We start from the raw sequence: 25600 nt of genomic DNA on the forward strand, positions 1-25600 counted from the left end.
CTGTGCTTTTTCCTGCTATACACCAAGCCGAGTGGCTTGAAATATTAAATACATGTGTTTGCAATTTCATTGTTTGTAAAGAATTTCATCCATGAACTATCTTGGTATCCTGTCATGCATGATAGGTTTAGCATTAGTTAAAAAAAATAAAAGCTGTTTTGTACATCTTTGGTTTTGGATGATCTGTATGTGCAAATGAAAATTTAAATTTGTCTATTTCTCTTTCCCCACCCTCCTTTTACTAATGATGCAACTCATTTGGGGTACTCTCTAGCAAGTATCAATCATAACATTCTTGAGGGGAAAAGAACAGTTATCCTATACTGGAACACAGCCATAGTGGTGAAGGTAAACATTTAAATACCACTTCTTAACTGTTTGATAAATATTTTCTTTTCAACTTAGTGATCAAAAAGAGTCCTTTTGAGGCAAAGGATTTTTGGAGTCATCTGGTTGCTACTTTTTATCTTTAGATCGGATCATACAGGAAAATGAAAACCTGCTTCCATTTTATATAAGTTAAGAAAGCAGACTTATGTACTTTCTCTTAGTAAGCTTCCAGATTATCACTCAAAGCCTGTATGAATTATGTCATAAAATTGGGAGGAATAAAGGTAAGAGGTTAACACTGTCTTCAGATTATGTGCCCTCATCTTCATTCCTCATTTTTCTTCCAAAAAATGCAAATCTAATAATACTAATAGCTAACAATTACTGAGCTGTTACTGTATAAGTAATAATTATTGTGCTGTTACTCTCTTCCAGACACTCTTTTAAGTGCTTTTGATTTACCAGTTCATTTATTCCTTGCAACAATCCTATGAAATAGGTTATATCTTTATTTTACGCATGAGGAAACGGGCATGGGAAGGTTAAGTAACTTGTTTAAAGTCATACAACTCTTGAGTGGCAGACCTAGAATTCAAACTTTGGCAGTCTGATTCCATAACCCTTGCTCTTAAAGAACCATGCTATCCTGATACCATCTCCTGCTTACAACCATTACAGAGCCGTCCAGGCTTCTTGTTGCCCTTAGAAGAAAGTCCAGCTCTTGAACATGGCCTACTAGTTCCCACATGATCTACACATAGCTTTACATCTCCCCTCCCCATGCACCCCCCTTACCCGACTCTGGTGTTTCTAATTTGCCGTGATGCTGTCTCACTTCAAGGCCTTCATAAAAACTTTTCTTTCTTCTGACTCATACTTTATTTCTATAGCCCTTCTCCTCTTTCCCCCTTTGGAGACTAGTAGACTTTGCCAGACTTTTAAGTCCTTCCTATGTGCTTCCCTCTGCTTTGTCTCACTGAACTCTCTTAGGACAGAAACTACCTTTATCCCATTGGTTCTTTAGTGTCTAAAGAGAGTGCCTAGTTTGTTAAAAAATAAAAAATAAAAACTTGTTGAATGAATATTTGCCAAAACTGATTACCAAGTGCTGTTTGTAACTTTTCCATTGCATCTATATATACATATTCTGTGTTTGTTTTTTATCTATGTGAATTCAGTGATTATCGCTAGTTTTGATGTATGAATGTTTTGTTTATATATGTTAATGCATATATCCTATTTATATAGAAATGTAGCAACCCATGTCAGTAGCAACAATTCACCAAGGTTTCTCTGTATCTTTTAATTAGCAAAAAAGCAATAATTTATGAACACTTAGATCTTCGGTAATTATTCATTTAAAAGTTTTATGTAACTCATTTTCAAAATTATAATTTAAAATCACAGGTAAAGGAATAATAGGGCAGGAACATGTTAGAGGGGGAAACCTGGTAAAATTTCCTGATAATACACTGTTGTGGAGCAACAGGAGAAAAATCATAATGAAATGTATCCTCTTGGTCAGTGATGACTAAAAGTTTCAGTGATAAATATAAAGTTTTTAAGATTCAGTATAGATAAAATATCTCTATCATTTGGAATTCACTGAATTATTAGAGAATTTCCTTGATAGGTGTTATAGCAGTTTGATATAATTGATGAATTCCAAAAAGAAATATTGGATTATTCTTGTAATCGGATCTGTACCTGGGCATGACTGACTTATGATTAGGGCATTGCTTCCCCACCCCTTGGTAGGTGGGGACTCACAGTTAAAAGGCAAGGTTTATACTTACCTTAAAAAAAAATAAAAAATAAAAAATAAATAAAAAAAAATAAAAGGCAAGGTTGAAGAACAGAGTTGGGGGTTTTTAATGTTGGAGTTTTGATTTTGGAGTTTGATCCTGAAGATTTAAACTGGAGCCATGGGGAAGTAAGCTCACAGAGCAAAGAGAAGCCAGCCCCAGGACGGAAGGAACCTTGAACCCAGAGAAAAGCAAGCCCCAGGAACATAGGAACCCAGGAAGCCTGAACCCTCGCAGACGTCAGCAGCCATCTTGCTCCAAATAGACTTTGGTGAGGGAAGTAACTTATGCTTTATGGCCTGTTATCTGTAAGCTCCTACTCCAGATAAATACCCTTTATAAAACCAACCAGTTTCTGATATTTTGCATCAGCACCTCTTTGGCTGACTAATACAGGTGTTAAGAAACCTGAACTCTCAAGACTATGTATGTGAAAGATGTTAATATATTAATACTGTCATGCACTGTATGTAGATTTAGCAGTTAAAATGTTGATGTTTTCTCTTATAGCCTGAAAATAGCTTTAATGATATTGGTGTTTCATTGACCCATATAAATTAACTGGTAGACACATGTGCCTTTCTCTTTTCACAGCTGTATCCTGTCTTTGTCCCTGATGTCCATTGCTTTATGCCTGATTATTTCATCAATTTTCAGTCTCTGAAATACTCTATACTTTATCATAGTAATCTTCTTAAGACATTAGATTTTATTTGGCTCCTGTTTATGAGCATAGAGTGTTTAGACTCTTCAGCCTTCATAGAAGGCTTTCTTCCATTAGTTCCATCCATTTTAACCATCATTATGCTCATTTACTCCACAGCCCCTCCACATTCCAATTTCTAGTCCTGGGCTCAAGCCCATGTTGTTTGCCGGTATCTGTTCTTTATTCTTTTGAAACCCATCTCACATTTCACCTCATTACTTACACTGTGGTATACTTTGTCAGTTTGGTACTTCTTAGTTAATGAGCATTTGTACTCAATAAGATTGCAGACAGGGATAATGTTTTTGTCTTACATATCTCCTCCAAAATACCCACTTTAAGTGTTGTGCCTTTAGATTAAATCACACTAAAAAATAGAGAACATCTATATTTAAGTCCACTCCAATAAAATTCCACATAAAATTATTATTAATGTCTATCCTGCTGATTGCATGATGTTGCAGTAAAACTTTAAAAAACATCTATCCTTGCCATGGTAGTGATGGAGAATAACTGACTAATCACTATCTTCAATTAGTAATCAGTCACATTGATCGTCCCTGAACTGTTTGACACCTGACTTTTCCCCATGTTTCATTTATTTTTTTAAAAGGAAATAGATGCAACTTATGTGCATTTTAACTGATTTTTCAAGCTATTAGTTAAGTCTGTTAAGAAAAGTGATAGTCCATTCAAATTTATATCATGGAAGAGAAAGTTTTATTATGTGACTTTTTTGCCTAAATAATAAAGAAAAATATTACATATGCCTCATTCTCTCTTGCTCTGGTTTTTTATAGGTATCACATTTAAGCTTGTGTCTTGTTTCAAATTCCAGCAGTCCACAATAAAGCAGAAACAACATGACAAGACTTAATAGGCTCCATCTCCCATGAAGCAGGACTGAGGTTTAATGGATTATCTTTCAATCTGTAGCATTTGCAATGTGCCATTCTCCATTTCATTAGCAGTACAGAAGGGCTCAGAATTCAGTGGGATTATGTATGATCAGAAAGCCATCCATAATCCAAGTGGATGGAATCACATGTTTAAAGGCCATATGAAATAGTAAATTTGGCACAAGGACTCTAAATAGTAAATTGGAATCCTGCTAGTCATTTTATGATTTTAGAGGGTTAATACATTTTACTGGTTCAGAACATTGTTTTATTAGTTATTTCTGGTTTAAAGTCCATATTGGCTGGTATTAGTACCTTAAAAATTGCTTTCATTTAACATGTTTTCATGTTGCCATAGTGGTATTTTATTTGTATTGGTGTAAATAACTGTTTTAGATTCCTGGCTGCTAAAACAAATACCCTATGATGGACTGACTGGCTTAACAATGGGAATTTATTGGGTCCCAGTTTCAGAGACCAGATGGCTTGCCTCCTTCCAGGATCGGTATCTTCTCCTTGGCCAGTCTTTGGGGTTTCTTGGCTTTTCTGTCACATGGCAGTGCACATGGTGGCATCTTCTCTTGTTTCTTTTGACTTGCAGCTTGTGTCTGCTCCCCATGACTTCTCCCAGATCTGAGTTCCTTGGTTTATAAGGACTTCAGCCCTCTTGTATTAATGCCCATCCTTATTCAGTTTGGGCATACCTTAACTAATACCATTCTCAAAGGTCCAATTTACAAATGAGTCTAACCCAAAGGATCAGTGTTGGAGATATGAACATGCCTTTTGTAGGGTACAAAATTCAGTCCCTAATAACAAGTGTGCTGAGTAATCCAATTAAAAGTTCATACGTGTGAAGAGTTTTTTTGGTGGTATAGTAGTGTGATAGTTCTTTTATTAGCTTATTTTGTGCTTGGTGGTTTAAAGCTTAGAATATTAGCTTTGCAACTCCAATTTTTTTTGTTTTTGGTTTTTTTGATTGTCATACCTATACCATCTGTGTGGGAGGAGATTATGTGGTTGGTACCTGGTCATAATAGCTTAAAGAATGAAATTGGGAGGTATCAGGTATAGCAGATATATGCTCAGCTACCTTTTGAAATAACTTGCCTGCTCTGAACGTATAGGGATTTGGCAAGACCCAAATTGTGGCATAATGACTTGGGTCACTTTGTTGTAAATCAGAATGCTGAAATGCAATCAATTGTATTATATCTTGGCTGAAGAAAGATTTATTGCCGAAGGAAGGTTGTCTGTTATTGAGCCTGGCATAGATGGAAATCTGAGACTACAAACTTGTCAGTGTTTATTATCCAGCACTGTTCAAAGAAGAGAGAGAGAGACTGAATCTGATCATCATGAAGAGCAGTCATTAGAGAAACATTTTCTGTGGTTCATTTCTTATCCCAGTCCTCTAGGCTTCACTATGCCATCAAAACCGCCTTTTCACCAAGATCACTATGACCCTGTCTCTAGACCCAGTCAGTGCTCGTGGCCCCCATCTTCTAAACAACCTCAAATAGAGCCAGCATCTTCCTCCTCCTTCCCCCAAGTTCCCCTTGATTTCCTTCCAGATCTTTTTCTGGATGCAACACAGTTTACAAAATTGGTATCAATACCATGTATATAATTTTATATCCTATTTAAACACATTGCTTTTACACATGAACTTTAATGAACAATTGTTTGGATATACCATAGTTTAAAAAAAAATTATAAAACATTATAAAAGAAATAGGCTCATTTTAGAAAGCTGACTGCCATAATTAAATTTATTATAGGTCATATTTTTGAATTTATGTAAGGAAATAAGAAAGTAGTAGACAAGAGTTATAGTTTTAAAAATTTCTTAAAATTGAAAGGCTAATGGTGGCCAGTAATTGAATATTATTGAATGAAAAAGAAAAATGCAATCTTAGTCAAGTCTTTGGGACCCCTCTGTTTTCTCATCTAGAAAACAATGGGATTGTTCTTTGTTCTCCAAAGTCTCTTCTGGTGTAATGTTCTGTGGCTTATTAATTAGTACATGCTGAGAAGCTGTATCAAATTTATTCATTGAACCATATTAACTTCTGCTGTGGTAGCTGTGATTAGTTTAGATATGTGTGTAGATACACATATTATATTTTAAAAGCCGACTACTTTAGTATATTGTTTGTCCTGTGGCATAGTTTTCCTTCTGGTGGGTCAAATGCCCTTCTTGTGAATTATCTATGCATTTGTTTATATAGACTTATCAAGCCTATAATAGTTACAGTGAATGGTTTTTATTTACAGTTGAAAGCACCTCACCCACAGAGATTAATTCTTATGAAACCACATTTTAAAATATAAGTATAGAAGAATACAAAATTGTGAAAAATTTTTGTATAAGTAATAAGATATTCAATTAAAAATACTCTATTTTGGTTTGATGTCAAATTGAAATTTAATATCTTTTCTTTACTGAATTCAGAAGCTTGTAATACATGGTCTTAATGCCTTACATGAATTGAGATGTTTCTTCTAGTTAAAATTGTATATTATTAAGGATGTTGAAAAATTATTCCATTTAGTTAACAAACAAGTTATATTGTATTTACTTAGACCCATCTGTACTTAATTTCCCAGTAACATATTTGGTCTGCGGCCTGTGGATTATACAGATGATGAAAATATGAAATCGCTATTGCTCCTACCAGAGAAGAATGAATCTTCGTCAACTAGCCATTGCTCAGTAGTAAGTATGGATTTAGCTTTGGAAAATTTGTATCTTTTATTGGAATTGATTATGAAAGGTACATAATAGAAAATTTCCAGTTAGCAAATTGCTTTCGTTCACCAATTATTGAGCCACTATGCATTCAGAGGACAATAAGGATAAGTCTGTCAGCAAATATTTACTCTATTCCCTCTATTTTAGGCAGCATCCTCGGCGCTGGGGATTCAGCAATGATAGGACTTTTAGAAATCTTTTTCTTGAGGAGCTTATAGTTTATTGAGAGGTAGGAAAGAGACTGTAAATATGTAACCTAATATAAATAAAATAATTCAGGCACTTATATAAATGAGTGCTTTGAAGATAGTTTTGTAGAATGTAATTGGGTGGGGGCAGGGGATGCCTGAAGGGACATGGTTTTAGCTGGAGTTGTTGGAAACTGATACTTGAGGGGAAGTGTGAATGATGAGGGGGAGCTGGCCATGTGAAACTCTGGAGGACAAGTGTTCCAAGCAGAAGAAACAGGAAGTGTATATTTGCTTCACTGTGTGAGCTTTGCGTGTTTGAAGGTTGAAGGAAGAGTGTTATTGCTAGAAACCATTGGAAAGATTTAAAGTAAGAGTGATTTGATTTCCACTTTTGGAAGTTCTCTCTTGCTGCTTTGTGAAAGTGGTTCATGGAGTGGGGGCAAGAGTGGAAGCACAGGTGATTGCTTAGGGCTGTTTCAGTGTCACAGGATAGAGATATGATGATTATGTGGATTAGGGTAAGAGCAGTGGAAATGATTAGAAGTATTAGGTTTCATATACATGAGGTGTTGGTAATGAGTAGAAGTAGCATGATCGTTGCACTGGAGAGGATTTGCTGCCATGGGGAAAGAAATCAATAGTTCTGTTTGCCAATGTTACGCCTATTAGTTATCAGTTGGAAATGTTGAATACACAGTTGGTTTTGTGAGCCTAGGCCTTAAGAGAGAAGTACAAGCTAGAGATATGAGTGTCTATACCTTAGGAACCTAAGACCTTAGCCATAAAAAAGTAAATAAATTCTATTTTACATTGTAATAAATATGCAGTAGAAACTGTTAAAAGTACCATAGAAACTTAGAGAAGGAAGAAGCTAATTTCAGAAGGTATCACGATAATCTAAGCTAAAAAATTTTTATCAGGGTATCTAATAGTATGCTTTTGGCTGCATATAATAGAAAACCTTTATTCAAATGCCTAAAGACAATTTATCTTATTATAACAAGTAATTCCACTGAAGGTACCTTTGAATTGGGTTAATTTACCAGTTAAATGGCTAAATCAAGAGCCAGATTCTTTCTTTCTGTTTTGCCATTCTCAGTTTGGTAGTTGTGTCCTCATTATTCTCCCCTTGTAATTATAGGATGTTTGCCACAATTCCAGATGTGACTGTTCCCAGTTGAAAAAGAGGGGCCAAAACCTTTCCCAGAAACCTTTCAGTAGGTTTCCCCTTATTTGTCAGAACTGGGTCACACAATTGGTTTTGATATACTTCTAAACTGGGAATAGGACCAGACCTTTAAAGATGGATATCTGGACAAAATTGGAATTCTGCTAATATGGAAGAAGTAAAGAATGGATTTTGAGTGGGTGCAACATTCCCCTCTGAAACTAGGTATCCAAGATGGAGATGGCATCCTAGATCTAGGGAACAGCCATTCAGAGACAAGGAAGCATAAAGGACTTTCAAAATTTGAAAAACTGTAGAGGTTGGCATTACACATGTTAAAGAGGAATTATACTAGGTTGGAATCAGATTGTCAAAGGCCTTGAACTCTCTGATAAGAAGTTTGGAATTTATTTCCCTAGTGAGTAGGGTAACCTTTTAGTGTTTTTAAATGGACCAGGACTGTGACCTTTGACAGTCCTGTGAGAGGAGACTTAAGGCTGGTTAAGAGACTGTTGTTGTCATATCCAGTTGAGAAATGGTGAGGACTAGAACTACACAGGTAGTGATAGTGATGTGAGCATGCAGAGAAGAGGGGTTTTAGAGAGATACATACGGAGGGCTCATATCTTAGTAACTGCTCTGATGGGGGCAAATAGGAGAAAGGGATAAATTGAGAAAGAAAGAGAAAGGGTCTAGATCCTTCCACAGGCAAGGTCAGTAGAGTAGTGACTGATGCCATTGTTTAAAATAAGGAGGCAACCTAAGGAATTTGCAGGTTATTGCGGTCATAGGTGCCATCATGGGCTAGTTACCTTTATATTTTAAAAACTTTTTGTCTCCTATCCTAGACTTCAGCCTGATATGGGTACCCTAGAATGTAGGTTTGATAATGAACTCTAAGAGAACATAGAATCACCAACCAGTTCATTTGTCCTCAGTGTACAAATAAGGCCTAGTGAGGCTGTGATTTGCCCATGGTGAATCATCCATAGAGAAAAAATGATGGGCCATTTAAAACTCAGATTTCTTATGTCTTATGTCGATACTCATTCAGTCTCACCGTACTTAATAACTGTAAACCAACATTTTATTCTTTTGAATTTGAACTCTCCTGGCAGGACATAGCATAGCTAAATTGTCTTTTGCCAACGTTCCTTTTGTGGTAAAAACTGGAGAAGGATTATGTTAAAGTGCTTCAAAAATAAAGACATCTTTGGTATTCTTGGAGATCTGAAGATGACAATGCCTTTCAGCAGAGAGGAAAGTTATTATCCTCCTTGATACAACTATCCAACTACTATTGTGTTTTTATAAAACATGGCATGGACATGGCATGGAGTATCATTTACTTTCTTAATAGTAGTTACTTAGCTAAAGAAAAGACAAGGGGAATCCTTAAAATGTAAGCTCTGGACTCTGCCTTCCTCCAACAGTTATCAAACTCCTCCTCCACCTACCCTTTTCCAGCCACAGGCCACCTTGCTGCTTTTTGAGTCTGCCGTACCTGCTCCCATCTCAGGGCCGCTGTACTAGCTATTTGTTCTGCCAACAACACATTAGGGAGCCAGATGTCCATGTGAACACTTCCTTACTTCTGTCAGATCCAGTATCATTTTATCAGAGGCCTCTGTACCATCATATATTAAATAGCAATCCAATGCTTGTTATTCCCCTAACCTTGCGTTATTCTTATCATAGCAGTGATCCACTGACATAATAAGTTTTTACTTTTCTTGCTTTGCCCTCTAACTAGAATATAAACTCTGAGAGCAGTGGCTTGACTTTGATTTAGTATTGTAGCCCTAGCATCAATCACGGTGTCTGGCTAATAGCAGGTGCTCATGAGCGTATATTGAATGCACAGATGAGAGCTGTGGTGCCCTTTATAGTATGCTTGCTCCAGAAACAAGCACTAGTGCTTCATAGTTGAGTCTGAAATCCTTCAATCAATGATTCCTAAGCTATTCTGAGGAGCAGCTTCAGGGACCATCATGTAGAAGGAAGGATGATAAGTGGGTGGAGTTTTAATTCCCTACTCCCCATTTCCTTTTTTTTTTTGGTTTTTATGTTTCAAGTAAAGACTAATTGTGGTTGAAAAGCACTGGTTTAAATTTGAGAAGCAATTTCTAAGCCTCAAGACTTAAAAAACTGCTTACCATTTTCATTTTGGGACTTCTTTACACATTATCCCATCTGAGTAGCTTATTCATCCCCTTTATTCTTTCCAGAAATTTTTCACTCTTATTTTTGTTTGGTAAACTCCTTCATTAAGGATAACTAATAATTTTATTTAGGAAAAAGTACCATATGGAATTGTTCTTTAATTTAGAGTTTGTTTCATGCCACTATACATAACATCTAATATTTTGTTACAAAATCAGGATGTGGAACCCTTGGGATGTTTTTTGAACCTCTTTTGAGCCTCATAATTCTGAGAGCTCTGCTGCTTATTTAAGTCAAATGCTACCCCTCCCCCAAAATCAGACATGTGGCTTTGGCAGCTGTTTGCTTTATGTTTTATTATAGCATTCCTTAACTATGAGAAATTAGTACCAGTTCCTATTTTTTACGCATATTAAAAAACTATGATAGAAAAATGCCTGACCCACTTTGATGCTTTCCTTGGGTTGATGCAAATAGTATCATATGCTATATTTAAAATTGTTATCTTTATACTCTTGCACTTTGTGCAGAGAACTAATTTAGCTCAAGTGGAGTTACATAAATTGAAAAATATGTGTTTCATTTAGAGCTATTTTTATGACACCTCTTTGTATTTAGGACTTTAAAAATACTGTTTTTTCATATTGTTATATAGTAATTGAATGACCCATAAGGCACAGTGAACTATTTTCATGTTATGGAATGCTTATAAAGTGTAGGTTAGACATGGTTATAGCATCTTATAATTCAGTGAATAGGAAAGATATTGATAAAGAAATGTGATGGTGTATATCATATCAAGTAAAACCTGTGCTAGTTGAACCTTGAGGGGTGAGGTGAGAGTAGGATTTCCAGCACTTAAAAGTTTGGAAATCACTTTTAAGTGCTGGAAATCCTACCATTTAAAAAATTTTTAATGGGAATTTTTAAAACATGTTTTATGTACTCTTACTACATAGTAGAAATTCATGTAATTTAATTTGAGTGAATGAATTATTGCCAATTTATCTGTTTATAGATGTAGGAAAAGATTTAGATGTAATATATATAGTGTATCCAAATGAATTAGTTAAATGATCACTATTCTGGTATGTGAAGTGAACATTTCATTATTATCTCTCTCACATCTAGCTGCTGAACTATACTGTCACTGTACCTTCAGTGTTTCAGTTTTGTTCTTCAGAACTTTGGAAAGCCCAGATGTCCAGTATACATTCATATACATAGGAAGGCCCTATGTCTTGTCTTGCCTTTGAGAATTACAATATTGTGTTTGACTTTTTAATCCTTTAAAATGATAATACTGATTTCCCTTTTCTTCTTTGCTGGGTTATTTCATCTCTTTTATGAGGTAACTCTGCTAGCTCCCATTCCAATTCCATTTTAAAAATTTCTGTTGACTGCTATTACAGCCACTAATCCCATTGTCTATTTGACTCCTGTGCTTCTAATCTCTGTGGTTGATGCCTCCCATTGTTTCCTTCTGTTACATATGTCTCTTGTCGCCTGTAAGTCTGAGTCTTGATATTAAAGTGAAAAAATTAATCTTTGTTAGAGCATTTCCTTCTTTTCCATGAGCTGCATTGATCTATTACTGTTTATCCATATCGTCTCCTAACCTTTGAATTCTCTTGCCTGTTTTCATTCTGTCTTGATTTTGAGGAGTAACTGCTTTGATGTGAAAAATTTGTTTTCTTTAGGTCAGTACTGTTCTAGAAGCCTCAGTGTTCTAATAGACTGATTTTTTTTTAGATACGCTCAGCTTAAACTATAAACAGGAGGAAGTTAAATTTAACTCCATTGGTGTAAGTTAATGAAGGATGATAGGAAATTGGTAATTTCAAGTGAGTATTTTTGGGTACTGGAAAAAAAAAAACAGACTTGCTGATGATGGAATGAATTTGTAAAACACTAGAGTAGGGGTTCTTAACTTGTTTGTTCCATGGACCCCTTTGCCAGCCAGGTGAAAACCATGAACGCCTTACTAAGTCCACGCTCTGCTGTGTATTATTTAATAAATATATCACACCTGCACAAACACTTTGCCACAAGTTTTTTTTAATATCAGTTCAAGCTCATGACCCCTTGTTAAGAACCCCTGTCCTCGAGAGACCCAATTTAGTGTCAAGGAAGCAAAATGCCCTGGGTTTAGAGGGCTATCACAAGTAGTGTTTTATTGTGGTAATATAGAGAAATATTCAGATGTTATTAGGAATTATTAGATAGAGTAAGCTAAGTAAGGAAATGTCAGCTTATAGCAAGTGAAGGTCAGGCTAGTGTCTTTTCTTCTAGTCTTTAAATGTTTTTAACATGCTGGCATCTCCTTTTTCATTAACAGATGAACACTGGTCAGCGTAGGGATGGGCCTCTTGTACTTATAGGCAGTGGGCTTTCTTCAGAACAACAGAAAATGCTCGGGGAATTGGCAGCAATCCTTAAGGTGAAAAAATGTGCTGAGTTTGACAGTACAGGTGAGGATTTTTATTTTATTTTATTTTGTTGAAAGAAAAATAATTTTCTTTAAATAGATAATCCCTTTGGAGAACTCCTTTAGAAAGTTTTATATATATTTTAGCCATTGGGATTTGACTAGATAATTTGTGCCTTATAATACACTTAAATTATTTCTTACAGTTATAAATTACTTATAACTACTTATAGGCATCATGTAGTTAGGGAGTGTAAAGTTTAAAGCTTTGCACATATTTTAGTATAGAACAATATGTCAGAAGAACAAAAAAAAATTAAGAGATTGCCAGTGACAAGTTGTAGTACAATGTAAAATGCTGTGATTCTTTAGTTATAATTTCAAAATAAAAGAAAAATTTGTGGTTATTAATGTGGCTTTAAGATACATGGTTTAAATCTGACTTTTCTATTCATGGCCAGCATACAGAATAATACTGCATAAAAGAAGTCACATACTTAAGTGTAAAAATTGTGGCCTTTGAAGACAATTCTAGTTGGTTATAATGTGTGAGCTAGTTAAAGAATTATTTTGTTTCATATCTGTTTCTCTTCTTTTTGTTTCTAGTAACTCATGTTATTGTTCCTGGTGACACAGTCCAAAGTACCTTGAAATGTATGCTTGGGATTCTCAATGGATGCTGGATCCTAAAATTTGAATGTAAGTATTGGATCTGGGAGTTTTACAAAATGAATTAAATAGATGAATTTCATTTTTTCATAGTGCATTACTGCTAATTTTTCTTTCCTCTGATTAGTTATTGCATTTTGAAAAAGCTTATCATTAATGGTATCATTTAGTTGTTCTTAGTAACTGTCCACAAATATGTTCTGGTTTTAAAGCTTTTTTTTTTTTTCTCTTGTAACAACTATTTTAGTACGGGCAAACAGTAGTTATGTAGTAGACTTTAAAGCCTAAGCATTCCAGGTTCCTCTTAAAGGAAATATTTGAGATCATAATAAATACACAATTTAAAGATTATGTAGGATAGGTCTATGAAATTAGTTTATTGCTTCTCCTTTAATTATTTTTAAACAATTATATAGCACCCTTTTACTTTCTCAGCTAATCCAGTATACTTTAGGAAGTTGTTGGGAAATTTTGACTGCCTTATATCACCTGAATTGGTGTGAACACAACTACTGCTATCTAAGTCTCCATGGAGATTTTATTCCATCACTCCTGCCTTCATGGTAATCAAGCACCACCAACTTCAGAGCTGCAGACTTTTACCTTCCCTACTGTCCTTTGTTTGCCTTTCTTAACCTTGGGTTCACTTTTTTCTAGGATTAAAAGTAAAATAAAAAGAAGCTCATACAATTATTTTCTACTCCTCAATAGCTACAGGATCTTTTGATAGGATGTCTAAAATAGAATAGTGAATTGGCCTTTTTTCATTAACCAATTTTTTAGAAAAGAACACTGACTACAAGGTGGTAGCACAAGGAAGTCTTGTGATGCTGTACTTGATGATCTTGGTGGGGGGACGGGTTACATTACACAAGGCTACACATATGGTAAAATACGGAGAGCTACACACACACACAAATGAGTGCCTGTGTTATGGGTGAAATCCGCATAAGCTCTATGGACTGTACCAACTTTAATTTCTTGGTATTGATATTATGTTATAGTTGTGTAAGATGATAACATTGGGAGCCCCTGGGGAAAAGGTTTATAGGACGTATCTGTACATTTCTTAGCAACCTCCTATGAATCTATAATTATTTCAAAATAAAAAGTTTTAAAAAGTAGGTCAATGAAACTTCCCTTTGAAGAAGGAAATGGTGCATTAGAATTAGTTTTTAATAAAAATTTTGTTTTTTATGGCTGTGCTTTGAAGGCTTTATGGTAGAAATGCTTGATTTATCAAGATCTTAATTATGTTATTAATTTAATCTCTAGTTGGAAGTTCATTTGGTTTGTAAAACAGTTTCTTTGCAGCAGTTGGTATTCACATCCCGTTTAAATGCGGCTACCATGTCTTATTACTAGTCCCCACGGATGTGGTCTGAGCTGGTCAAGTGGCCATGACTAGGAATGCCACTCCATCTGTTGTCATCAGTCTCTGTTAGTGGCCCTTCCCAGTCATTACCAGTTTAAGAAGTATGATAATTGGACCAAGTGACTGTTTATATAGGAAAAAAAACATTTCTCTTTAGGTCTCATTATCTTATTTTTATACCTTTCCCTTTGAAATCTGTGGCAAGCCTTATTTATTTAGCTTTGATGTTCAAAAATATTTAAAATGGTTCCATGATTATAGATGCTTCTGTACTGAACCTGTGTCAGAAACCGTTCATGTGGCCATAAGAAGGAATAGTTTCATAATAAAGAAGCCTGTGAAATTTTGAGTATGAGATCATTTTCCATTTGAGTCTAGTTCTTGGGAATATGCTGAACTTACATTTTATTACATGCACAGACTACATGATTGATTTCTGTAAAGTCTACCTTCTTTAAAAAAATTTAAGTTTTGTCACTTTAATGCCTTTCATGGCTTTTTTTTTTTAAAGGAGGCACCAGAGATTGAACTTGGGGCCTCGTGCATGGGAAGCAGGCGTGAACCACTGAGCTGTGCCTGCTCCCCTGGCTATGTCATTTTTAAGGACTACCTGATAGACTCAAGCGGGCTTAATAGTGATTTTCACAGTAGTGAATATTATATGCTAATATGAGTGGTTCTTTTAAGATAAAGGATGGATGGAATTTCTAAAGTCCATATCCCATATATTCTAATATGGAGATCTCAGCAAAATAGATTCAAAGTTTGAGACAATTACTTTAAATAGTCACTGAGAATTACAAAAGGAAGACAAAATCCCTTCAAATAACTTCTTTCCTAATTATTGTTCTCAGTGCCAGGCATCTCAGTTTGCTAAAAAAAAAATGTTTCAGAGCTATTCAAAAACTATCTGAAAACATATCTATGAAGTGGACCAAAGCTTTCAAAGTTAATTGTAAAGATTTATGACTTATTAAAACAAGGTCATGTATTTGAGGATATCCATTAACTTGCTGGTAGACAAAACCTTGCTGGCTTAGTTACCTATATAAAAACTTTTCTTGGGATTTTTCAGCAACCCAATTAGGTTCAAGAGGAAATTATAATGTAAAATTTCTCTGTACTTGTATTGGAGAATTGGCTCATTCAAACAAATTAAAAGAATTATACAAAAGAATTTGCATCCACTTGATCCACAGTTTTCTGTTTAAAAGTGCTTTGTCTTCTCACTTTTCTATATTATATATGTAGAGTATCTTATCATGGCCTACTTAATGGATATCAAATGAAGATTCTGAGAATAGGCTATAATTATTCTATTGTACCAGCCATCCTGACTTAACCATATTTATTTTACAAATATTTTATAGAATGGTATTTGTCTTATAGTCATTTATAGAAATAGGAGATATAGATAGGAAAAGTTCCTTTCTCAACATCCAATTTGTGACTGAGACTCTGTTTTCACTATGGTTTTTGGTGCTAATTCCTTACAGGCAACTAATAAAATCCTTGTACAAGGGTGAATTTTTGTAATTAAGATATGACCAGAATGAAGGGCTAGAAGAATTAAAAATATCATTTTATTAATTTCTTAGAGAGGGTGTAAATAAGATGAAATTGCATTGTCAAGATGCAAACTTGCCTTCAAAAAGATAAGTATCTCTTACTGACCATTTTTTTTCAGTACTGTACTCTGCTTTCAAAATTTCCTCTAACTAACCTTTTTTTCTTTTTTTTCAAACTTAATTCTGCTTCCTCATTTTGAAGGGGAGAGCAGCTAGCTGTCATCTTCTCTTTAATAATCTCTCCCTCTTCCCCACTCCCATCTAAGTTCAGATAAAACTGCAGCTGTAGAAGTTTTTAAAGCCCTCAGAACTAGGGCCAAATGCTGGAGGAATGTGCTAGACATTTTACTTTGGACTTGTCTCTATGGGTTATGTGGGTTTTGTTGTTGTGGTTGTCATTGTTTTAATTGAGAAGGAATAAACCCTAAAAAACAATAATTACATTATCAGTTTATAAATTGCCTCATATCCTAGTTAGCAACTCATACATTTTTTTTCAAGAAAACTCCTTTTTAATTAAAATTTGTTCCTTTAAATTAATTTTGAGAGTGCTGTGATTTCTTAGAAATAAATGTAATTTTTATAATATTCAAACTTTGCTAATTATTAAAAAAATAAATAATGCCAAGAGCATTTCTGTGTACTAGGATTGATTAGGCAACTTCATGCTTATAGAAGTCCCCTGCCAAAGGTTTTCTAACATTAAAAAATGAATAAATACCTTCTGAGCAATAATACGGATGAAAGAAAAAAATATATTTTCAGAGTTATTTCTAATAGCAGGAAGTAGGAGGATTATATTAAAGTTGAGAGAATTAAGAAAATTCTGAAATGTTTCAAGATAGTCCCTGAAAAAAAATCCTATTTCTGTATGTTAAATATTAAGAATGAAGTATTACGAAAAGCTGAACTCTTTAAATTTAAAAAAAGTAGCATAAAAGAATTATAATTTCACTTTCAACATATATAAATGTGTGACTACATATGAGCAAGGAGTAAATAAAAACTATTGTATGGGAAGGTTACAGAAGAGACCTATTTCTCTGTACCAGTTTAAAAACAATGAGTGCCTTTTAGATCAAATTTAAGTTCTTAAAAAAGGAATTCAATTTCTGAACTTCAAACTACAGTTAAAAAGGCATATCTTCTTTGTAGCCTTTTCAAAGACTAGTTGTATAATCTGTCTTAATCAGGGAAATTAGACTGCAAGTGTGTATTTTTTTAGTCTGATAGAATAGATAGACACTTTATACCTGGTAATTAGGCCTAGCAAATACATTCTAATGTGATGATTGTCCTAATCAAAATGGAAGTTTTCACATAATTGTTTGAACTTTAAATGTACAAGTAAAAAACAATACCCAAGCATAAATATTCTAATTGCTTAAAAAAAGTTGTGACCATCAAAAAGAGTTTGATCTTTATTCACATCCAAAAGAGATAGACTATTTTGATACTATTCGGAATGCAGCAGATTCTTAGAATTAATACCCAAGTTTTGCCTAACAAAATTTTATGGTATACTAATATATTGCTACAGAATTTGAGTTATCAGTGTGTTATATAAATAATTCAACATAGCATCCTATGAATAAAGTTTTTATATATAAATATGCTTATAAGTAGAATGTTTGGTTAAAAAGTGGTGTAAATATACATAATCATTAAACGGTTTTTATTAGGAATCATAAAATCAAATGATCTTACTGAATTTTCTGATAACCAAAACCTATTAGATGTTTATGTTAGAATGAGTGGACCATATAGCATTTATTTATTTATTTCTCCCCATCCCCTCATTGTTTTACACTAGCTGTGTCTGTCTTCCTTGTTTCTTTGGGAGGCACCGGGAACCAGACCCGGGGACCTCCAATGTGGCAGGGGGTGCCTAATTGCTTGAGCCATCTTTGCTCCCTCATTTAGCTTTTGATTTACACTTTCAGCCTTTATTTCATTGTCCTTTCACTCTTTATTGTAGAATTTCATAATTCCAGGCTTTCTTCTCTGTCCTTTTACTTGCCATCATATTTTTCAAAAATTGTCATGATACTATAAGTTGTTGTTTTTCCATTTTTGTCATTGTTTTGTGGAAGGTTTCCTCTTGTGATATTCCTTCTTATCTAAAGTTTAGTGCTATCATAATCTACTTAGCTAAAATGCCTCATATAAAGCATTTCCAAATAAATTCTTTCCCTGCTCTTACAACCTGGGTGTTGGTTTTTAGTAGAATCAGAAAGGAACTTCCTCTGTTTTTTCTGTTTATATGCTGTTATCTTGAGTGACATAAATGCTTAGTTTGAATCGAAGCACAAATATATTAGGACTTTTGGTTTTGGCGTAGAATGATATTTGCATCTGGATTTTTAAAATTAATTAACTTTTTAACAAATTAATTTTATTAATACATATTAGTAAAACATATTATCCATCCAAAGTGTACAATCAGTGGTATTTGGCATAATCACTTAGTTGTGCATTCAACATTGCAATTATTATTCGTGAATCTGGATTTTGATCCTTTTAGGACATCTAGTGTGGTTTGAGAGTGATATTTAATTCAGATTGAGTACTATTGCAGTTAGAAATGGCTAATAGCTCCAGAAGAATCATAGCTCTTAAAAATGGAGATTTACTGCTCTGGCTTTTGAAAAGTGAGGGAGGAAATTCTTTGGCCTTCCAGGAAGGGGTAATCCCCACCCTTAACCCCTTTTGACTTTTGACAAAACTCCATTTTGAAGCTTTATTCCATCTTTTTTTTTGTATTCTCCAATCATTTGTTTGCACCTATGGACTCAAGGATTTTTTTTTCCTCCCTTCCATTTGTATGTTTTTTTCCTTCTAAAACTTTTTTTTGTTGTTTTTGTTTTTTTCTTCTAAACTAGGAGAGGTGACTAAGCTCAGTATAAATCCATGAATATTTATTAGTGGTTCATACCGCTCAAAAATGAAAACACACATTCATTGATAAATATGCTTTTATGAGGTAGGAGGCAAGAGTGGTTATTAGTGATTTAGAATAAAGGAACATCTTACTGAATAGTAAAAGCTTCTTTTTAAAAATTGTTGTAGCCCTGGAATTCATAAGCTGCATTAGTATGCAAATATTCTAGGCTTTGCTAAGGTAGCCAGAGCTACCTAATGACTTTCGGTTAAGCAGTTCTTTGGGAATTGGACTGCTTTCCTATAAAAAAGTAATAAGATCAGGGCAAAAGGAAGCTTATATTAAATGGTAGACATGATCAGGAATACATCTGTGCTAAAAGGATCTCTTGGTTTTAATGAGACAGGTAGTTCATCCCTATATTAAAATGATAGTTTTAATCAAAATTCTTAAAATATAGTAGAAAATATAAAAGTAAGAAAAATAAAATAAAACCTGCATTTTTATATCATTATGGTTTGGTGCATTTTAAAATGTATATCCTGGCATGTGCAGAAATCTATGTTCACTTAAATAACAAAATTTATTTATGTGAAGTCATTTCAGTTTGGAAATTATTAGCTGAGAAAGCTAACAAGTCAGAGAATGGATTTGTATTTGCCTTTTGTTTCTTCAAAAGGAAAATGAGATTATCTTTCTGCTGGACTATTTTAGTGGCAGGTGACAGAATATTAATTCTAGTAAACCTGTATATACTACAAATATAAACTATTGGTTAAATTGTGTAAGAATTATCTTTAAATTGATTGAAGATAGTCTATCAGATTTTAAATCTTGGTGCATATGACAAAGATTAAGGATTATAGTATATTTTATACTTTAGATGAGTTTGTGACTAAAAAATGTTATGTAAGTTGTGATACTTTGATTTAAATGGAAATTATGTTAAAAATTCTTAGAGTTTGCTTAACTTTTTTGAGTAAATGAATCTTAAAATATCATATTATTTAGACTTATTAATTAGGTCCTGCTTGGACTGGTAGTTTCTTCCAGTTCATTGATGATGTTAATATATCAACATTTTAATTGCAGAAAGTTTGTTTTAAAATATTTCATTCTTGGTTTTGTTGTTACTGCTTCTTAGTAAATTAGCTCAGTTGATTTATCTCAAAAGTAGTTCACTAAGAAGATGATATAGATTTGTAATCATTGTAATTGTCTATTGAAAAGTAAGTCTTCATTCTGAAACTTGTCGGATACAAGTTAGAGAGTAAGTAATAACTTTGGCATCAGTCAGGTTTAATAATTTTATTGACTCTCTGCAAAGCCAAACGTATTGTTCCTCCCCTGCTCCCCATCAAGGTAGTCAGCAGTTTTTGCCATTTGGTGTACTTTTTGGCTGTTTTTTAGAGAAATAACAATCCTCCTATTTAGTCATCTGTTCTGTGATTGTGTTATATTAAATATAGGGAAAAGATGCCTGGCATTTCTTTAAGTGATTCATTTTTTTACGGCTAACAATAAAATTTCTTTTGAAAAGTGATTTAGGAGTTAGGATATCAGCGTTCTCATCCTAAATGTATCATTGCAAAAGCTGCTTAAATCTCTCAGGACTTAAGTTTCCTTACTTATAAAATGAAGAGGTTGCTCAGACCAAAGCAGCTGTATTTTATGTGGTTTCGCCTGGTAAAAACCTTTAGTTTTTAAGTCTTTGCTTTTGATGTACTTTTTTTGTTGTTTTTCAGTCTCCACAACCACTTCACTCCAGGTTCCTCACACATTAATGTAATCTGACTGACCCTTGTAGGCATTCCACATGGAACTCTTTGGCCAGATGTCACTCCCAACATTAAAAAAATTATAGATATTTTCTATACAATGACAACCAACAAAACTGTTTACCAAAATCCAAATGTATTGTTAAAGTCTTAGAAGTTGTTCCTTGGATTTTGGAAAAACAGCTCCTTTTATTCATTTTTGATTAGTTGAAATTAGGTGAAACAGGGATGTCTTGAGTCTTTTGTGGGCCCCAGAAAATTATGTTCTTAAACTAAGCCATTCGTTTGCCTGTAAACCTGTTGTATGTGGTGGGATCTTTTGGTTAGATTCAGTTAAGGGACCTTTTGATTAGATTGTGGGACCCTTTGATTGAGTTGGATTCATTTGGGGACCTTTGATAGGAGTAATTACAATGAGGCATGACCCAGAATAGGTCTTGGCCTTCTTGCTGGAGTCCTGTATAAACAGGAGAAACAGGAAGAGACACAGACAGAACAAAGCTGTCATTTTACCCTGCCATGTGAGAGAGGACTCCAGGATTGCCTATAGCCACAGAAAGAGAAACCCCAAGAGGCTGAGAGAGGGCCAGAGGCTGGAATCAGCAGAGTATCCTGAAGCTGAGGAAGTGAGGCCCATGTCTGACAGCCTGCAGCTGAGCTCTGGGAGAGAGTGAGCCTGGGAGGAGAAGGCAAAGTCCAGCTGCCATTTTGCCTTGCCATGCGACAGGAGTCTAGGGTCTGCTAGCAGCTGACCTTTGGTGAGACAGCATGTCTGAGGATGCATTGATTTGGACATTTTCACAGCCTTAAAACTGTAAGGTTTCACCCTAATAAATTCCCATTATAAAAGCCAGTCCATTTCTGGTATTTTTGCCTTGATAGCCTTTAGCATACTAAAACAGGAGACTTGGCAAATTGTTATTGGAATAAGAGGGTATCAAAGGAATGTATTCTCTTTTAACTCGGTAGTTGTAATCAAAGGGTAGGATTTCTGAAAGTCATATGAATTGAAGTATTATCACTATAAAAGCACTGGCATTGTTCGTGGACATACTACGCTGCCATCTTAGTGGCTACCATCTCATTTCTTTTGATGCCATGCTTATCTCAGTATACTATCTGCTAAGGCTCAATTCTTCAGTTGACTAATGCTAGCACATTGTCAGGATCATTAGATAGCATTTTATGTGTTTTTTGCAGCTTGCATAGGTGTAGTTCATTTATTTCTATAATTTGGAATTAGCCACTCACTAGACATCTTAGGAGTATTTATTGGACAGTTCAGTCCTTGACTTTATATGCTGGCAATATTCTCTCATTTAAAGATACTGTTATGAATGCTTTGCATATATTATAAGGAGATTTGGAAAGGGGCCTATATATATAAGTGTTGGGAAAAAGTGAAAATAATTTACATGTAAAATTTGAGTTTGAATTAAGTCAGAGGTTTAGTGAGATGCTTGTTTTTTTGGATCAGTGCTTAATATGGAAACAGTGTATGACATTATACGAGCATACTAGCAGCAGTTCTGGTGTGATACTTTGGCATAGTCAAACATTCTATTTTGAGACTCATTTTCAATATATAGTAAAATTAATATTTTAATATTAGTTTCATTAGAAATATAGTTTTTACTGAACCAGTATTAAAATTATGCTATTTTAAAATATCTTAATTTATGTGCAACAAAGCAACAATTTTTATAGAATTATTACGTTTATAATAAGTTAGAATAATAGGACTCAGATTCAGCATAGCAAACACAGATAAATATGGTTCTTATATTAAAAGCATAAAGGATAAGGGCATTAAAGCATCGCAGAACTAATGTAAATTAAAAATCACGTTATGGGATTAACACTAGGTTGAGTGTTAAATATGCAATAACAGTCCCAAAGTAGGCAAAAATTTTCTTGACAAGCTCTGCTCTGGGAAAAATGAGAGTATTCAGTTGTTAAAATCTTTTCTTCTGATTTTAAATCTATTAAGTGGCAATTAAAGTAGCCTTAAAGTATTTTAAATATTCACATCATGCCTTTTAGGGCCCAGGGTTTTATCTTGTGAACTAGAAAGATATATTTTAGTGTAAAAATACATAGACTTTAGAAAACTAAGCAGGTTTGGGTTCAAAATCCTGTTCTGCTACTTATAGCTGAATAAACTTAACTGTTTTGCATTTTAGTTCCCTCCCCTGAAATGGGACTAATATACAGTTTTGCTGGATTTGAGAAATAATATAAGTACCTACAACATAAATAGTAGTTATTAATGTATTAATATTTATTAGGGTCCCATAGAACAAATGATTATATCTTTGGTCATTTAAAGGTAGAAAGAGAGAAAGAAAATGGAATGGAATAAATTGAGCTTTCAGGAATTCCATTTTTGTTTATTCCTTTTAAATTCCTTTGGAATGGCCCTATGATTATGAGTATTTAATTTTAAATTATAGAAAATTAATGTTTTCAAAGCACTGGCCACCATTTATATATTCAGATTATAATGGTGCCTTCTGCTCCTAGGATGGGCAAGGTGTAACACAGAATTCATGTCTTTTTAGTTAAATTATGTTACTAGAGATATTCTCAACTAATAAAAATTATACGGTGAGACTTTGGTCTTAAAGGATTTATAAGTATAAAAATAATAAACTTAGATACAGCCAACATACACTTAACAATTTTTGGTAGATACATTCTACTCATATTCTACTCATTTGTGCTCATGGAAATAAAGTAAGCTGTTGGTGTTCCATATTTTCTTAATGATCCCCTACTTCAAAAAAATTTATACTTCCATTTTATATTTGTTCAATGCCAGAAATATAAGCAACTGAAGAAAGCATTTCCTGCTTTACTTGTATTTGTAAATCCTGCTTCATTAATACATCTGAATCACTAATATATCCAGTATATTTGCCAGCTTTTTTGATATATAAGATATATTGCTCCTACCCTATTTTCAGAAACAGCTTAGCAGATATTTTCACTCAAGGAAATAATCGGTTTTTTGCTTTTAACATATTTGAAGGAAATGTGAAGTGTGAAAGATTAATTTTCTGTTTTCTATCTTTTCCAATCAAATCTACTCCCATGTTTGCTATTCTTCTAAAAGGTTAGCCATCCTAAATTGGAAGATAGGTAAAACCTGAATCTGAAAACCACAAATCTTCTCATGTTTGTAACTCTTAGCCTCTGTTCTCTAGTTGATTGTATAACAGAAATTCAAGTCATAAAGTTCCTTAAATTACTGGACATGGATTTGGGAGGATTTCTTTTTCTATACCATTATTTGGGATTAAAAGTCCTTAAAACAAGGGTATAATTATAAAATGTGCTTGAAAAAATTGAATTTTGTAATGAATTGTTTTTAAATTGATAGGAAAATAGAGCAAAATTTTGTTTAAAATTAGGCACTCAGGCAAAACTTTTCTCAAAATGTACCAGTTTTTTCCATTCTGTCTCCTCTCTCCCTCCTGGTTCTGTAGATTGACTCATGTAGATAGAGGTTAAGTTTTATCATTTTTTTGTCAGTATGGAGTGATAAAGAAGAAAGTTTAAAAATGATATCTCACAAAGTCTGGATCAGTTTAAAGTAAATCATTATATGGAAGCTTTTGGAAAGTCTTGAGTTTCTTTGTCTTACCTGATGATGTTTCACTGGCAAGATAATGTTTATAGATGAAGAGAACATGTTTTACTCATACACAAACGGATCTAATTTCATTTCAAATGCAATTCTTTTTTTTTTAAGATTTATTCATTTTTATTTATTTCTCTCCCCTTCCCCTCCCCCCCAGTTGTCTTCTCTCTATGTCCATTTGCTGTGTGTTCTTCTGTGACCGCCTCTATCCTTATGAGCAGCACCAGGAATCTGTGTTTCTTTTTATTGCATCATCTTGTTGTGTCAGCTCTCCATGTATGCGGCGCCATTCTTGGGCAGGCTGCACTTTCGCGCTGGGCAGCTCTCCTTATGGGGTGCACTCCTTGCGCATGGGGTTCCCCTATGCAGGGGATACCCCTGTGTGGTACACCACTCCTTGTGCTCATCAGTGCTGCGCATGGCCGAGCTCCACACTGGTCAAGGAGGCCGGGGGTTTGAACTGCAGACCTCCCATGTGGTAGGCGGACGCCCTATCCACTGGGTCAAGTCCACTTCCCTTCAAATGCAATTCTAACAGTTCTGGTACCCGGAACAGATTGTTGGTTCTGGGCCATATTTCAATTCATAAAGGAGGCCTTTTATAGGCACTTGACTAATTTACAGGCCTTGTAGTGGTTCTCCTTCTCCAGCATTGGAGTCATTCCACTCTTGAATAAAGTAGGTATCAACTAGATAGAATTTTATTACCAGCATCTTTTGAGAGTTTTTCAAAATATTGTTATTTCAGTATATTTCTAGCATGTATTTCTATTCTCAACCTAAAGTGAATATTCATGCAACTGTAAATTCTTTCTGATTAATTTTCATGCTATTAGCTATCAAAGTGATACAGGATGAAACATTTTCATGTCCCAAAACAGTTTACCATAGTTACAAATTTGGACTCTACCTCTGTACTCTTAATATGTGTTGTGTAATTATTTTGTTTGTTTTTTTAAAGCAATATTATTGAGACATATTCACATACCATATAATACATCTAGAGTGTACATTCACTAGTTTTTAGTATAATCACAGAGTTGTCTGTGTATTTTTTGTTATTTATATTGATAGAATTCTTTAATATTTATGTCATTCTTGAATTTTATAAAACTTTTTCCTTTATATTAACAACACTAGACGTGAGTGAGGAGACCCATTTGTGTTCCAGCTTTGCTAGTGACCTCTGTGCTGTTAGGCTCCTTTTCCATGGAAGAGCAGATTAAGTGCTAGGGGAATGC

General features: G+C 34.2%; 1 protein-coding gene across 2 annotated transcripts in view; it reads left to right on the forward strand.

Moving 5' to 3' along the window:
* The window catches only part of BARD1 (BRCA1 associated RING domain 1), a 97837-nt gene that overhangs the window by 67468 nt on the left and 4769 nt on the right, over nucleotides 1–25600 (forward strand). For both annotated transcript variants that reach the window (XM_058300177.2, XM_058300178.1), the window contains 3 exons: nucleotides 6351–6459; nucleotides 12356–12488; nucleotides 13052–13144. In XM_058300177.2, coding sequence (XP_058156160.1) covers nucleotides 6351–6459; nucleotides 12356–12488; nucleotides 13052–13144 — 335 coding nt within the window. The remainder of the gene's footprint in view (nucleotides 1–6350; nucleotides 6460–12355; nucleotides 12489–13051; nucleotides 13145–25600) is intronic.

The sequence above is a fragment of the Dasypus novemcinctus genome, chromosome 7, assembly GCF_030445035.2.
Source record: "Dasypus novemcinctus isolate mDasNov1 chromosome 7, mDasNov1.1.hap2, whole genome shotgun sequence".
NCBI lineage: Eukaryota > Metazoa > Chordata > Mammalia > Cingulata > Dasypodidae > Dasypus > Dasypus novemcinctus.